Raw genomic sequence first — 17235 nt, forward strand, 5'->3', positions numbered from 1 at the left:
GATTAAAAATTCTTCTCTACCTTTCTTGGGAAATTTTCCCCTGTTTGTATACTAATTCTGGTACCTTGTTGGAAAAAGGGTCAAACTTTGTATTCGCTACGAGGGAGATTTATTAGCCACTGCGGAGTCTTATTTCGCGTTATGAGTGAGTTATCGAATTAAATATTGGCAAAGTTCTGGCCTTCGCTTTTTTTTTTCGAAGGATAGAAGAATGTATTTTCTTAATTGAAACTTCTATTAATTAGTCTTCGACGTAGTATCCATCGCTACACGTGACTGTCTTTCACTTATTCATTCCATCGTTGTGGAAAATTTCATTATTATTATTATTATTAAAATGCTCTTTCTGTTTTTACAAACTAATTCTCAGCATCGAATTTTTCTTTTTTTTTTTTTTTTGCAAAAAGTTTTATAAAGATCCAAATACATCTGACATAAAAAAAAACTGTGAAACGTTACGTTAAAATGCATTTTGTAAAGAAACACACTTATTTGTCTAATTTCTCCAGCAATATCATACAGCCATTTTACGATCTACATTTCGACAATTAAAATTTACATCTGTATACTCATCCGATTTGTAAAAGTCTTCCAAGATAAAATTGTAAGCAAACTGGTTTACAGTCAGTCTTAACACTACGACCACCTTAATCTTTCGTAGAAAATTTATAAGTTTAGCCGCAACAATGTATTTCTGTAAATTCAAATGAATTCCTGTAAAGTAAATACATGGATATGTACTTCTTTTACGCTATCTTTAACTTTGATTCCATTAATACAAATTGAAATGAAAAAATGTTCGCTGTGTTAATATACAAGCGTGTCACTGGTAGTGTTGAAAATGTAAAAAAGCTACTATGCTGAGTACTATCGATAGCAATCGCGAGAAGAAAGTTGGTGCTTTTAGAAAAGTGTGACAACGAAGTATTGACTGATAGCTTCAGATTGAATGTGAAGTGTCTATATAGAGGCACGGGTATTCTTTTATCCTACGTGTCCCTTTTATCTGATTTAAATTCAAGCTTTATGAATAAAACGAACAACACTGATCGAAGTACGCATCTACATATTGAAATCACTCTCCATCTATTCGTCCCAACAAATCCGTACCCCAGTTTCTAAACTCATCACACAAGTTTTAAAGCGCTCATCGAATAGATTGAAATTTCAGCCTCGTGTTTGGCACGGATATATGTGCTACATTATAAAGGCATCACTGTTTTTACAAATATATTAGAGTTCACGATATTTCTGCTCGATAACGTCATATATAATTTCATATATTTTTAGTTATAATTAGCTTTATAGAAAATTTTTGACCATAAAGAATTTTATCGTTTATTTTATTATAAATATAAGCTTATATAGAATCGGTCTAAAGCATCCAATTTTGATGCACTTTCTTTACCCTGTTGAGAGTACCTTTTAATGTAAATATGAAGAAAGAATAGGGTCAGGGGTTATTTAGCTATCGAGAAAGGCTAGGAAATATCGATGCAGATCATCCTATAAATATTCTATCGATAGTAAATCTGAAAACTTCTTAGCTACACTTATAGGCAGTTTCTTTCGTATTACTAACAACAATTACAAACAAACTGTATAGTATTTTATTACTTTAACCGCACATAAATAAAGTTAACGTTTATGTTAAAGATATATTCACTTCGTTTCTGTCTTAGCTTATCTTTTAACAGTTACGTTTCTTCTAAACATCCTTTGACTTTCGTCAAAATTATACGCAGCGAAACTGAAAGACCAAGAAATTTATTAACATAAATCAGGTATACTTGACTCATCTTTGTCACAGTGAATCCTTTGAAGATGGAGAATTGGAGAAAAAATAAATTTAAGAATCATTATTACTATTTAACTCACAATTTCACTCGTTCCACTCAAGTTCCACTCAAAGTTACATTTTGCTATATGACATTTCATTATATCAACTACGAATCACAAAAAAATATATTGCATATCGTTATAGCATATTCTCTGAGTAATCATACTGTTTCCAAACTTTCGGCCGATGCTCTACGTACATATGCATTATGCAAAATATACGCCACAGGCACGATACAAATTAACACCCGTGAAATCGAAGGAATTCCCAGCCTCGAGGCAACTTCGACATCATTATTATGCGCGTTGCGGTCTATAAAGGTCCACAGGAAGCCCGGAATTTTCATTCCAACGTAGATTCCACATCGACCTCTTGCGCACGTCTACGTAACACGCTCGTAGACGTTCGCGCGAGACGATGCACATGTATTACCTATCCGAGTGTTCCTAGAGAGCTGTGCCACGGTTTGCACGAGAGCAGATCGCATTAACAGAGACTACCCGAGTCGTTTTGGCCCACCAGTGGATTTTAAATCAAAACTTATCACTTTCCCTGCGTTTTTTGTTCTCGCCACCGCAAGCCAATTTGCCCAATTACGTCTGACGTATGAGCTTCGCGACGAGCCAGCGAACCACTGGCAATTTTTAATTGATCCGGATCGACCATGGAACTCGATACGTTAATTGGGAAAATCTGGTTCAACGCCAGTCCGGGGAGGATCGTTCAATTAAACCGCACGAAATGAATCTTGGGTATAGTTGCTTCAGTCCATGTAATTCGCATTTAAACCTATGCAGACGTGTATTGTTTCGATGATTGTTTGTAGCGTGAAATTTGTAAAGTTTCTAATGAAATTTCAGAAAAATTTGAACATAACGATCAAAGTATTTTTTATGGTGAATTAAAGCTTTATTAATCCTTTGATTACGGTTGTCGTCAATGAGAGATATTAAGATTTTAATCGAGTTTGAGAAGGGAGAACTGTTTCCCAGGTATGTAAATATGAAACCGGAATTTTTGTATAGAAAATACACGTTTATTGTATGAAAATGATTAAAAATATTTTATTCGAAGTATTGCCCATCGCTAGCTATACATTTTTCCCACCTGTTTGGCAATTGGTGGATGCCACGCCAAAAAAACTGTCGCTCTTTTGAGGCAAACCAGTCATCGAGCCATTTTTGTACATTTTCGTAAGAAGTGAAGTGCTGGTCAGAAAGTGCGTGTCCCATCGATGCAAATAAATAGTAATCGGACGGAGCCAAGTCTGGTGAGTAAGCCGCGTGCGAAAGTATTTCCCAACTGAACGCTTCGATCGTTTCCTTGACCGGTTTTGCTGTATGCGATGGTGCATTATCACGAAGCAAAATTGCTTTGTGTTGCCTTTTTTGATATTCTGGTCGTTTTTCACGCAAAGCTTGATTCAAATCGATCATTTGTTGTCGGTAGCGCTCAGTATTAACGGTTTCGCCAGGTTTTAACAGCTCGGTGGTCTTTTTCGGTGGTCTTTCACGTTCTTCGTTCCTCGCGTCAAAATTGCCACTTCTGAATTTTTTAAACCACTCAGAGCACTGTGATTTACCAAGAGCATGCTCACCGTAAGTTTCGACAAGCATTCGATGCGATTCTGCAGCAGTTTTCTTCAAATGGTAACAGAAAATCAATACTGTCCGCAAATCGTAGTTTCCAGGCACAAAATTTGACATGTTTAACGCTATTACAAACTATGCTGTTGTATGAAACTTGTATTGTTCTGAGTCGAAAATGTTCGTGAGATGTCAACAAAGACTTTTGGCATCAATGACGCAGTTTAGTGATAACTACATTATCAGCTAGGACCATCTATAGGCAAACTCCGGTTTCATATTTACATACCTGGTATTGACGACGCTATTCGAGCTTTCGGATACAGTAAAATAAATAAAATATAACCTTGTATTATCTATTTTGTGATTATTTTACTGTAAGAATAACTATAGTTGGGAAGGTATGATTAAAGTCAAATACATATTATTGGAGAAATTATATTACATATTCTATTTTTATGCTTCATAAAGATTTGAAAGTTCATAACGGAATCCTTTAAATAAATATGGATCTCATGCATATATCATTTCTTGTACTCTTTTTTTCTTTTTTTGGAAACAAAACAGTCGTAGTATTTTTCTATCGAGCTGTTCAATTATTACTCGAAACACCAAATAAATCCATAACTCACTTAAAAAATCATAATCTTGTCATGTCTTGTTGTTTTTACAACATAACAAAAATAAATATTAAAATTCATAGACTCAAAAATAAAAAGAGTGCCACCTTATTCCATATCCAGAGTAATTCTACCTTTTCTGCTTTTTCTATGCTTCCGATATTACGAATAACCATCTTCCAGACGAAATCGTAAATATCCAAACCGCTTGCGGTGCAGATTCCGACGAGCCTGAGCATAGTATAGAAATAGCATCTTATTGTTCTTGATACCACGAGGAAATTGGAAAGTCCTTCGAAATAAATGCCCAAGTGACCGGGTTATCGTGTTTTGTCGTATTGGCAAGTAATAGGATTTCAAGCCGATTTCAATTGATCCCGATGCATCGCGACAGTCGATCGCACTCCCGATAACCAGACGACTGCGCCGAGGCCGAGGAAATTGGTGTAATTCGGTCGTGGTCCATTCGACGACCTCGCGTTATCGTCAGTTTCCGGTGAACTCTCTTCACGACTGACAAGTCGATAATTCGATACGAATTTCTTCGTGCGTACTTCACCGGAGAGAAAAAAAATATATATATGGAACGTCGAAATAAAGGACTGACTAGCTCGTCAAATTTTCGAACACGTACAATACGTTTTTCGGTTTGCTTTCAATCCGTCACAATTTACCCGATGCAAGATTGGATTCATAGAAACGAAATCGATTCTCGTCAATTTTCACGTTTGATACCCTACGTTCGCTGTATACCACACACGTGGTTAAATATGTACGCTATGGACGAGTAAATGAGATTTTACTACTAATTCAGTTATCAACGAAGCCTGAATGTGACTGTAAAGCGAACGTGTTAAATAGTTTGTATGTTTCTGTTTTCAGACTTGTAATACGTCGAATTGGATTATTTTTTACTTGATTTCAATCGAAGGCCATGGGAGAAATATATCTTCTCCCCCCCCTTTTTTTTATTGGAGAGTAATTTAAAAATTGCTCATTAAAACAATCTTTTTATTTTAGTTTGGAATTAAACACGTATTTTTGCCTGCCATCTTCTTCGATATTTCAAAAATATTAATCGTCACAAATTTTTTTTTTAATTTGATAAAAACTTATTATTTATCCTTAAATCGTGCATTTAACTTAATAGATTATTTTCTTCGTCAAAGCAACTTCAATTGCACCACTCATCCATAAAAATCAGAAAATTGCAAGAATGGACTTCATCATCATATTTTCATTTCTATTCTTCTATGAATCTTATTTGAAAAGTCGTTGCATTACGTAAAATAAAATTGAATGGTGCCTTTCGTGAATATCCGTTTGCCATTTCTTTAAAACGTTCAAGTAGATCAAACGTGGGGAATAACATTTTACTGGAGCTTTTTGAAACGTAAAGGGTTTCGATTTTTGACGGGAAAGAAATCACGTAAAACTGGTAAATGCGATTGAAAGATATCGTACACGATGCGCGAAAGCTGACTTACGTGGATTGGACAGACAGCTTTAGGCAGGCTTTTATCTTACACGCCGGATTCGTATAAGGGGAATTTACAACGAATAACCGATTTGCAAAATACTTAACGCGGATTAAAATACGCTGACAAATTTAATAGGATAATTGCTTTGTGAAATACGGGTACGTTGAAAATTCTCAGAGGCGGTTTAAAGCTTCAAGTTCTTAATACTTCAAGCTTCAAGCACTTCTTTACATTATAGCACGCTACTTCGGTAAAAGAAGATATTGAATGTGTTTTATTTATTTAAGTCAATTGAAATGTATCGAAATCCGATAACACATTTTCTGCAACTATAGGAATCATTCCTTTTTTCTTTCATTATTTATAATTTCATCAACCATTTGCATGGATTATTCAGGTCCCAAAAGAAATGAGAAATTATACGGTATTACAGATAGTTATATAATTTATAATTTGGATAATTTCGAGTATTCTAAATAATTTAGTAGCTCTCGTACATATTGACTTATTAATTAATTTTTAGATTATTAAATTATTATGCTTTGAATCGTCTTTCGTGTTAGATTTTTTATTAAATTGTCGCTTTTGTTTTATTTTCATTTCATCCAAATGGTATATATACGCAGCTCGAAACGTGGAAATTAAATCGAATACCAGATATAAGGAGGGAAAAATAAGTGACGTCACTTAGCATCGACTTTTATGATGTAATTTAAGTAGAGAAATTAAATTCTGAGTTTCGTTTTCATATCGGGTTTGTGTCAGAGAAATTGTGTCAGATAAAGCAATATGATCGCGTAGACGAAACCTACGCACAGAGTCTGGCACAGAGATGGAAAATCATTCTAATATTCGATGCAACCTACTAACGACGACTATATGTACCATTATATGCAACGAATATCTTTCGGATTGGTTGTACGAATTACCTGCAAGCTTTAGCATCGACAATACTTCATTTTCTATATTACTATATTTAGTAAATAATAATATCTATCTAGTGCAAACTCATCACTTCTTTTTAAATCAAACTACCAAGACGTAAGATGTAATTCACACGGAAATACCATACTGACTAATTAGCAATTGATTCAGCTATGCGTGCATTTGCGTAATAGCATGCACATGCGTGCAAGTGGCAAATTTGTACATCTACAGGAAACTCATTAAAGTACACTTAGTAAACACGAATAGTATATAGGATATAAATACACACCTGTGCAGATACAACTAAATATAAAGTAAATATTCGAACAGCGGCAATGAGTATGCAGTGTACAGGCTCTAATACAATTTCCCTATTACACATACAGTGGCACATCTAGTCCCATTCAGGAATTCCACGATAGATTCTCGGTATATCAAATTATTTCGATCTTGATACCGAATGTTATGAAAATATATATGGTCTTTGGATAAATCTAGACGGTAAATTGCAATACCAACTGGCAAATGATTCTAGCGTACGATAAAATTAAGATACGTTCAAGTATATTGTCATAAATGATTTAGTAGATGATAGGTTGGTACATATAAAACGTCGTTTGTTGCATATGATCAGCCGGATTAAATGCTATATATATTGCGTATATTCGATGTTCAAGAGGTTCGTAATAAAAATATTATAATTATATTATAATTATAGACCGGCGTAAAAATCAGAATATTCGTTAATTTCCTTATACAAGTTTAAATTTTAAAAAAGTATTATAAAAATTACTGAGACGCTGTAAAAAATCATAATAGCCTGTTTAAGAAATTGTTAAATTCTAGGAATGATATCGTTCACATAAATTTCGAATAATGAACCTAACCCCAAAGTATTGTTAGTTAAATTCTGTGTAAAAAGATTACATCTCGTATGCAGCACGTCAACCTAATAATTAATCTTTCATAAACATATATTTATGCCATCTGTATAGTATAGTACAAACTGTCGTACAAAAGTTTTGAGTCTCTATGTAATCCAAAAATTGAAGAGAAAAATCAAACTGGCATTAACTCAAAATTACTAAAAAGAAACCAGCTGAAAATTTGTTGTATGTACAATCGAAAAAATAAAACCTTCAACTGATACTACGTTACATATAATATTTATAATATTCCCTAACAGAGAATAAAGTGTGTCACATGCTCTTTAATAAAATATGCCCTACAAAGTAATGAGAAAAACTTGAAGCTATTCAAAATGAACGAAACGCACACGTATATTTGCAGACGCGACTATGCGTTTATATTTCTTTTAAATATGTAAAGCGTGAAACCAAGATATCCATACGAGGATGCACGCTCACAGGCAACTAGGAAGTTTTCCTTAGACACGTTCGAGAGAATACTCTCAAATTGTTTATCATTCGCTTCTAACGAGATTGTGATACGCCTCTTTCGATACCCTTTTCAGCTCTACACATGTATACACGTGTAAGAACAGAGAGAAAAGGTAATGAGGCGAAATACGATACCCCGTTGCGTAATTAGAATCGTTCACAGCGATTTGTACAATACACAATGGGTAACTGATTGCAAATCGGTGAATTGATTACGCGGTTCAAACTGTCGATTACGCGGAAACGTTGGTTTAAAATAGAGAAAATAGCTGTCGTTTATCGTACAAAAATAATCGCCAGAGATTTCACGGTTATGGCAAGATTAAGAAAATGTTAAACATTAGTATATGTTTTTTATTCATATTATTCATTTGTATAATTTTTTCAAATATTTAACATTCCATCTTTCCACATTTATTTAAATTAAATGCCCTGTATATGCTGCAGAATAACAATTTCCTGCATGTCATATTATGCTACAACAATCAAACAAGTGTTTTTTCCCTTAAATTGGTCTTCGATAAAGTTAATTCGAGCTGTTTGTTTCATTTAACGTTTATTTTCATTTCGACCAGTTCATATTTCACGATACACAACGTTCAACCTACAAATGGCCATTCATGTGTAATCCTTTCAACCCCATGTATGTGGACTAGTCATTAGACACGGCGTGAAGTGCGTATTGGGAGGCCTGGGAATGATGAAATCGGAGTCCCTTATTTACAAAACCAGATGTTCATTTTATGCGCGTCGGTTGAACGCACATCCCAACATTTCGAACAAAGTTCGTTAATTTAAGACTCTCTGATGGATAGTGTCAATTGCAAAGTGGCGTGTATACTTTATAGATATTCCAGGTACTTCGCATAAAATCCTGTAAAGGACTGTGATAAACAAAGCTTAGATCTACTTTGATATTTAGTTTCATCTCGAGTAACTACCGTTAATCCGTAACATCAGAAACTGTTGAAATAAAAGTTTCGCGTAATCTCTAATCTCATTAATTTTACCATTTGCTCCGATGGTTAAAGCGCTTTCAGTAGCTGTTCGGGGAAATTCGGAGCCTCATAAACGGGCTTATGACCGCCTCTTATTACAGATAAATGCGCAACACTTCGTCTTCCTTTCTATCCAACTTTCCACCACAGCCTCCACGTTATGGCCAGCTTCACAAGATATACCGCTAATAAAATGTCGCGAATGGTCCCGTGAAAGTAACAAAAACTCGCCGACAGTACGAGACTTCGAAGAGTTTTCTTTAATTGTCCCATAATACATTGTGTCTGTCGAGCTAGCTTTCGTATGACCATTGTCCATTTATCGGGAAGCAGTCAAAGTGAATCTCTATCGTTGTGTCAGGAAAGAAATTACGAAAGTAAACGTTGATACGTGAGTCGATAATTCACGGCGTTCTCCACGACAGTGAGAAATTTTCAACGTCTTCGTTTGCCACGGAGTAACTTTCCGGCAATGAGAGATGAGCGCCGCCCACTCCGTGAAACTAAAGTGATCACGAGGCGCTTGGGAAATCACGAAAACAATTCGCGTTCCTCAGAGTGAAACAGATCGTCTCCGAAGCAACCGACTCTTTGTTCAGAGGCTTGTCATTGTCGGCGATAAGTTGAAACGCGGATTGTACGAGTCTTTCCCGAAGACCTGTCGCTCTTAGCCATGGTAAATAAGCGCTTTCACCGAGCTGCTTCCATCTGCAAGTCGTTCGTGAAATTTCCGAACTAATGGCCACCAGTTTACGCCAACTTCTCGCTCAACTTTTTTCGTTCCACTATTCTAACGTCAGTCATGGTTTTGTGGCGTAGAAACGCGCCGAGAAACCGCCGCTGGACGTTTCATTTGCGTGAAAACTGACTGAGTTTGAGTAGGAAAGATTACTCTCCAAATTGGTATATTGACGGTCGCTGACTAATATTATGTTTCTTTGTGCATAAAGTATGGTCATACACGGGTTGGTTGATCGAACAGTTGAAACGATAAACGATGTAATTTCTAGAAGTAAAAATTTCAAATAAATCAAAAGCATCTTTATTAGTTTTGTCATCTATGACATGTATCGCTCGAACTGTACACTATCAACGTGTGACATTTTTACGGAGTTAGAAAGAAAAAAATTGGTTAAATTTGTTTATCTGGGTATTGATTCTACAGCTTTTTCGACCAAAAGTCTAGGGAGTCGATACTTATGATAGCCCCCAGAATGAAAAGAAATTACCCTGACACTACAAAAATCATTTCTTACTTTTTTTGACATTTACCATTTTATCTCTTCGGTTAACAACGACGCGAAGATAAAGAAGAATTCCTTGTATTCATTTGAATTAATAATAATAATTTGCGTAATAATTGAAAGAAAATTCTTCACATTCTCCTCTTTGTCCTGATTACAGAAACACGTAATTTTCTACTTCAGAATTTCTGTAAAATAACCAACCGTGAATGCAATTTTATTACTTTGCGCCGAATATTACGAGGAAAAATTATAAAAGATACATGGAAAGTACCATTTCGTGCCTTTCTTTTGCAGATCGATTCTACAGATTTTCCGAGTACGACATATTACGTCAACGCTATAGAAAAAGTACTAATTCTATTGTTAAATATAAAAGAAGAAAGTTATATAATACGAAACTGAAACAATAAAATCAAATGTTGTCTTTCAACTTGAAGCAGTTAATCGTCAAATCGTCATTGTTAAAGTTAACAGCTACAGGATTGAAAGTTATTGGAAATTATAACGAAAACTGCCCAGCAGAAATCAAAAGCTTTCGAGAAACTGATAATAAAACGAAAGAATCAAAGGAAAAGTATTCAATTTTTTAATATTTCGAGGAATTTACACTGATTAAATTAATCGTGTCCTTTCGAATTGCTATTTAAATCGTATATCTAAACGACGAATTATACGTGGCAAGCGCAATATTTTATGAAAAATTCGAGTGGAAGTCAAACGATGACAGCCAAAAAGCTTCCTGAATGACATTTTTTAGAGTAACATTTTCACGACGAACGAAAATAACTGAGAGATACGAGCGAGCTGTTACGCGCTGACACGTTTCAGCGTAACTGCTATTTACGGACAAGGAATAGTAAAAAGGCAAACAGTTCTCCTTCGTAATATCCGTTCTGTCGTCCGATGATAAGGAAGCCATCAAGTAAAAAAGAAAAAAAAAAGGAATAATAACGCATAATTGATAAAGATTTGCGAAACGAAACGGGGATCGCGTCAAAGGGACGCAATAAAAGGAATTACATTTCCAATTGCGCATTCTCATTTGCTCGTGGAAAAATGAGAAATGCGAGGGCGGTACTCAGAGACTTTCTGTCTGGACAAACGTTCCAAATTTTCACGTAATATTATTCGGTGCGTCTGCGATTTATTAACGAAGCTCCGGCGGGAAAACGGATGCAAACGATCTGGATAAATAAAAGTCAAGAACAGTGTGACGAACTCGTCCGTTAATTTTCGGATAATCGACAGAACGAAGAAAAAAAATTCGCTAGCAAATTACTCGACGAACGAAGAGTCAAATATTCGAATTGAAAAACTGCGACGAATTCACTTCACATTTAAAAACAAAAATTAGTACGTTAAGAAAACAAATTATAGAAAAAAAATTGCGAAAAATTTTGTTGCATTCCCTTCACGGTTTATATCACCGAGAAGACAACGTAGGATCACGGAACAGCGATCGGGCGTAGAGCAAACGACATCAATATCGACGTTTACATGCCTCGAGTCGACCTAGTGGAATATACGAGGCGTAAAAACGCGATCCGTGACGATTGCGTTCAAGCGAAAATCTAGATTTCCAACAGAGAGTTGCACGGTAAGTCGTCACGGTGTGCGGATTGGGGCGAATTCTCGGCTACATCGGCGGACGACCGTCGGTGGGGGCCGCCAACATGTCGCAGTCTGGTTCAGGAGGGGTGAACGATAGCCAGGAACAAAACCAGGTTGGACAAACGATGGAGAATCAACAGACAGCGTGTCAAAACGGCCGAGCTGAGCCGCTTGCCGACAATGCGAAACAAGATTTGTCCAACGGCTTTGAAAATCGTACCATAGAATATGATAGATTCTCTCAAGATAGGGTTCAACAGAACCAGTCAGCCGGCCAAACTCAAGAACAACAGCAACAACAGCAACAGCAAACTCAGCAGACAGGTCAATATCTGACTGGAAGGAAGCAACCTGTGGTCGGTGTTCCCGAGGATAGACACCCCCCTAGTGGACAACTTCCACCCCAACAGTACAGCCAGGAAAAGTCTGCTCTCGAGAGGACGCAACATGTCTCTCAAACTAGCACACAAACCCTACCGGTTCAAGCGCAGCCTCAATTCATGCCTGATTACGATCAAACTCAGTACACGCAGATCCGAAGTCAGTTCGAGGTGAGACCTCAACAGATGTATCCTCAACAAGCTCAATACGCTGAAAGAGCTGGTTACGTGACGAGGGATGTAACATATAGAGATCCTGCGTTGTATCAAGGAGGTGCAGCGAATCCGATGTTCACTGGACAGGGTCAATACGTAACTGTTCAACACGGATCGCAAATGCCTCCTCAATCCGCCAGTCCTCAGCCACCGTACTTTTCAGGCGTTGTCGTACCTCAACCGGCTAGTTACGCTCAATTCGGCGGGCAACCCCAGTATTCCTATAGTCAGTACCCTCAAACAGTAATGAACGCGGTACCGTATAATCCTCATACTGGAATGTATCCCGCTCAACAATTCGGACAACAATCACCGAATCCGCAAAGATTCTCTCAGGAACTGGGACAATATCAGACACAGCCTATCATTCAACCGATCGCCCAAAATGTGACTCATGGTCTCGCAATGGCGACTACAGAGAGACCCAGTCGTGGACCCAAACCTATGGTTCCACCACGAGGTAATTCGAAGATCACTCACGATACAGGGCACAGAAAGTCTGCGAGTGTCGATGTTCCAGGTATGCAGAAACCTAAATACGATCCTAATCAAAATCCTCCGCAAGAACAAATTCACCGAAGCGACGGGGCGATAATCGTGCAAGGTGCGCAGATCGTAACCGATACTCAGGATAGAAGATACCTGACAGCCATTAATCAAAATCCTAGGACGAGACAGGATGGTCTGTACGTTGATACGAATGGAGATCCACCTGGTCGAGAAAAAATGTGCGAAACCGTGGTAACCGATTGTGGTCTATATGTGACCAGACCTGAACACAGGAAATCTATTTCCGTGGACGTTACATCGAGTTTCCAGCGTCGTAACGATACGATTACGTTCACGTTCCCTGGTGACACGAATCAGGAAATATTGATGCCAGCGAGGAAGACCGGAACTATGGTGGATCCGAAACGAGTCGAAACCAATCAAGTGTATCCGCCTGATCAAAGGCGATTGGATACGAGCTTAAGAGTATCGCCGATGGCTTTTGATACGAGACAAGAAAATAGGAAGAGCATAGGAGCTGATAGAAAGCCCGAATGGGGTAACGTGAGCCCTAATCAAAGAGTAGCGATACCGCAAGAAAACAGACGATCCGATTACTTCGACGAGCATAGGAGATCACCGATGACTATAGAAGGCAAGAGAATGGAAGACGTTAGAAGGTCTCCTATGCCTTTCATGCCGATTCGCGAAGGATCCGCGGATCGCGCAGGACAGAAAAGTCCGTCGTTTGTAAATCAAAATTTCGAGAAGACTAGACAAGAGCTAACGATATGGGCTGAACAACGACAACGACAGGAACACGAAAGAAACATGATGCAGAATCAAATGCTCTCCACCAGTCCACGTTCTCGTAATCAGTCCGAGGAAAGGAGAGACCCGAGACAGATACATCAACCAGATGATCGCAAGGAAGCTAGAATGACTCAATCGGCCTTTCAACCTATACCCAATATCAGTCAGAGAACTATAATGGAACAACGTCGACATTTGCGACACGTTAGTGCCGACCTAACGAAGCACATGGAACTCTCGAGAAAGGAGTTCGACGAGCAGCCCATTAGTGGATCCGTAGCGAACCTTGGACCACCTGCTAGTACAGCTCCCTCTCAAAGAGCCAGTCCTAATATATGCCATCAGTATCCAGCCCTTAGCGAAGCAAAGTTAGATACCAAGACTGTCCTAACTGTGGTAACAGACTTCGGTGAAACAAGTTTAGGTAAACCGATCGATCAAGTGGATCATATAATCCATAGCCATCGTAAAAGCCACAATATCTCGACCAGCTTACTAACTCATAGCAAAAGCCAGAGCGATAATCTTCAAAGTCAACTAGATACACAGAACGAAAAATCCGACGCTTTGACGTCCCAGCAGCAACAACTGCAAAATCAACAGAATCTTGATTTAATATCCGAGAAACTCAGCCAATTTGAGCGTCAACAGAGCGATCTACAAGCGAAGCTTCAGTGTCTTCAGAATCAAAATCAAATCCTCGACAAAGTGGCGCAATTTCAACACCAACAAAGTGATTTACAAGCCCGTCTGCAAAGTTTGCAAGCACAGAACCAGCTGTGCGATAAATTACAAAGATCGACCGATTTTCAGCCGCATTCGATCGGAAACGAGATCCACCAGATTCAATCGAATTCTCTGCCCAACCACCAAGAACAACCGACCGATAAGATTTGCACGTCGCAAAGCCAGAGTACGCCGCACAGTCATCATCAAACGTTATTGACCGCTTCCTATACACAGAACTCTAATCATCAATCCTGCCAATCGTCTGTCTGCGAGAAATTATCACCTAGGCTTCAACACGACACCAGCGACCCGAATTCTATTCAGATACCGAACATGTCGCAGATGCCACTGCCGTGTCTGCCACAATTCGATCGCGCCGATACGTCGCGTACTTCGTTCTCACAGTTCCATCGACTTCAGTGTCAAATCGACGGTCACGAGGGAGCTTCAGCACCGTCCAGCACTGCTTCCGTGGCTTCGTTTACTGGAACTTTGAAAAAGGTACCTCCCGAGAAACCACCGAGAACGTCGCTAATCGTTCAGTCACCGGAGTCAGAGGTAAGGGCGTTAACAATTGAAAATGATATGGATGTTGGAAAGTTTTCAGTTTTTCGTTTTGCATGGTGTAACGATGTATAGGCAGCTATAACGATCTTAGTGCATTTTACAGCAGGGTTATTTTTATTTGAATAAAATTTTGCCACGTTTCAAAGTAAAGATACTATCTTTTACTTTAAAAGCAGTATAACATTATCACGAATATGCTACGAGATAATTCTTTATTTACATATCAAGAAATGATTTATTTTAATAAAGAAATAGTCTGTACATCATAGAACAGTTGACCATAACAGTGGTCTTAAGTTATTTAATTTTATTTCGTACTCCGCATTTTACGCGATAGAAATTCTCAACAATTTTTATCCTGAAAAATATAAAATACAAAATAACATCAAGCAAACATTTTTCCGGCTAACTGTGTCCTAGCTAATTAAGGATCAATAGTGTTATAATTTTGCACGTTTAGATATTCATTGTTATAATCTAAAATAGTATATAAAATTATATCGTAGAAAAGCTATTTCGAAACTACAATTTTACGTTAAAATAACCATATAAAGATGTATAATTTTGATTGAAAGAAATGCAAGTTTCCATCAAAAGATAGAAATAATTCGTGCCACGAATCTTATACTTATTTGATTGTAGAAACACGCTTTAAGCATAAAGAAAGCAATTATATGAAACGTAAAATGCGTAATAAGAGACACTCGAACGATCAAAGTACGTCGCTTATACGCCAATAATTTCTTATAAAATTAAAATCCAGAAGCCTTGGGTGAGTAACGCGCGAAGGGTAGGGGAACGAATTTCGCGTTTCTCAACATTGGTTGCTAGGAAAAGAGACGAAGAAGGGTGCGAAAGGAGGGTGGAACGAAGATAGATGGGTGACCTGGCCGGAAAGAGTGGCAGATAGAGATCTCCACTTGCAGTTTTTGCCATCGCAGCCGAGTAGAATGAACTCGTTAGATATCAAACTCCATGTTGTCTTTGAAAACTTCGTTACGAGCCCTGTGTACCTTTCACTCTACTACTTCCACACTCGGTCTTTTCGTCTAGACAACTTTGTTCGTGCTATAAAACTAGATACCGTCATCCGACGACGATGTCACCTGCTGCAGCGTGCACGTGTTTAGAATAGGGAATTCCAGATTTCATATCTATATAACACGCTCGTCTAAATAAAGACTTGGTAGAAGAATTCCACGGTTTTCTTTACTTTTCACTTTATTGTTGAACTTTACATTCGGTACGAAGTGTACGACCCGCGTTTTTCCTAATTTATTCGTTTTTTCAATTACTACATGTAAATAAATGCGAAGTAAGAGCTAAAAATTGTAAATACTCGTGTCTATCTATGCTTAGTTTAGTTTATTTTATGATTATGTTCTTTTGAAAGAATGACAATTTATTTAAATTAAATAATAATAACGTAGGGAAATGAAATTAACGTATTCAACTTAGAATCTAAATAAAGGAATGATACCGTTATTTTGAATAACATAAAAAAAAGAGATTAGCTGCATTTGTAAATGTAAATTTTATACGATACAGCCGAATATACGTATCAGAAAATTAATTTACTGAAACTTTTCTCGATATCCTTTTGTAGTAGTATCTCGCGTTGTTATCACAGTATTAAAAATATTGAAAATTTTACGAATATATACTGTTCATTTCTAATTTAATTGTCTCAATCAATTCCCACATCGTCAATCGTTACTGACTAATCGTGGTAGTCAATATATTAAAATGAGGCAAAACCGAGAGAAACATACAATTCCAAAAATCTGATGAATTAATTCAGTAACACTATTACTACTTAAATTATTATCGCTAAAAGTAATCGCAGATTTCAAAGTTAAAAGATAAAACCCTTAAAAGACAGTAACAGTATCGATTATCCACCGTGTAGCATGATACATTCCATGTATAACCGCTCCCTCCTAAAGCAAACACTTCGACCCTCACATTCTTTCGGTTTATCTCCCTAAGAGAAATTTCTCAAAACACGTAAAGCGCGTCTAACAAATAATATTTTCGAAGCTTCCACGCCATGAACCGATATTATTTTAACTGTCGTGGGCGCACTCTTCCTACAGGGACATTTCCAACCTTTGCCAATACTTTGTATAAAAGACGGTACCGTGTAGTGGCGTGTAGGTAAGGCAAATAACCCGTCTCTCGGTGAAAACGTAGCCGCCGAAGCTTCGTTGGTGTCGTACCGGTAAAATTGGGTTAGCGCTACGAGTCGCGCGTGTATGAAAAGCTCTGGAGTTTACTTTCCCAGAAGAGCAAATATCCCCTTCCTCCCTAGCCCAGTTCTCTCTCTCTCTT

The 17235-nt window shown here is 37.6% G+C and overlaps 1 protein-coding gene and 1 long non-coding RNA gene across 2 annotated transcripts in view; one reads left to right on the top strand and one right to left on the bottom strand.

The window, feature by feature from the left end:
* Nucleotides 1-17235, bottom strand: part of LOC138181968 (uncharacterized) — a 115389-nt gene that overhangs the window by 80746 nt on the left and 17408 nt on the right. The window lies entirely within an intron of this gene.
* LOC138181961 (uncharacterized) overlaps nucleotides 11547-17235 on the top strand; it is a 562178-nt gene continuing 556489 nt past the window's right edge. Inside the window, exon 1 of the mRNA XM_069117380.1 lies at nucleotides 11547-14895. Coding sequence (XP_068973481.1) covers nucleotides 11773-14895 — 3123 coding nt within the window. The 5' untranslated portion in view covers nucleotides 11547-11772. The remainder of the gene's footprint in view (nucleotides 14896-17235) is intronic.

Source organism: Bombus flavifrons, chromosome 7 (assembly GCF_040668555.2).
Source record: "Bombus flavifrons isolate JBK064 chromosome 7, iyBomFlav1_principal, whole genome shotgun sequence".
Taxonomy (NCBI): domain Eukaryota; kingdom Metazoa; phylum Arthropoda; class Insecta; order Hymenoptera; family Apidae; genus Bombus; species Bombus flavifrons.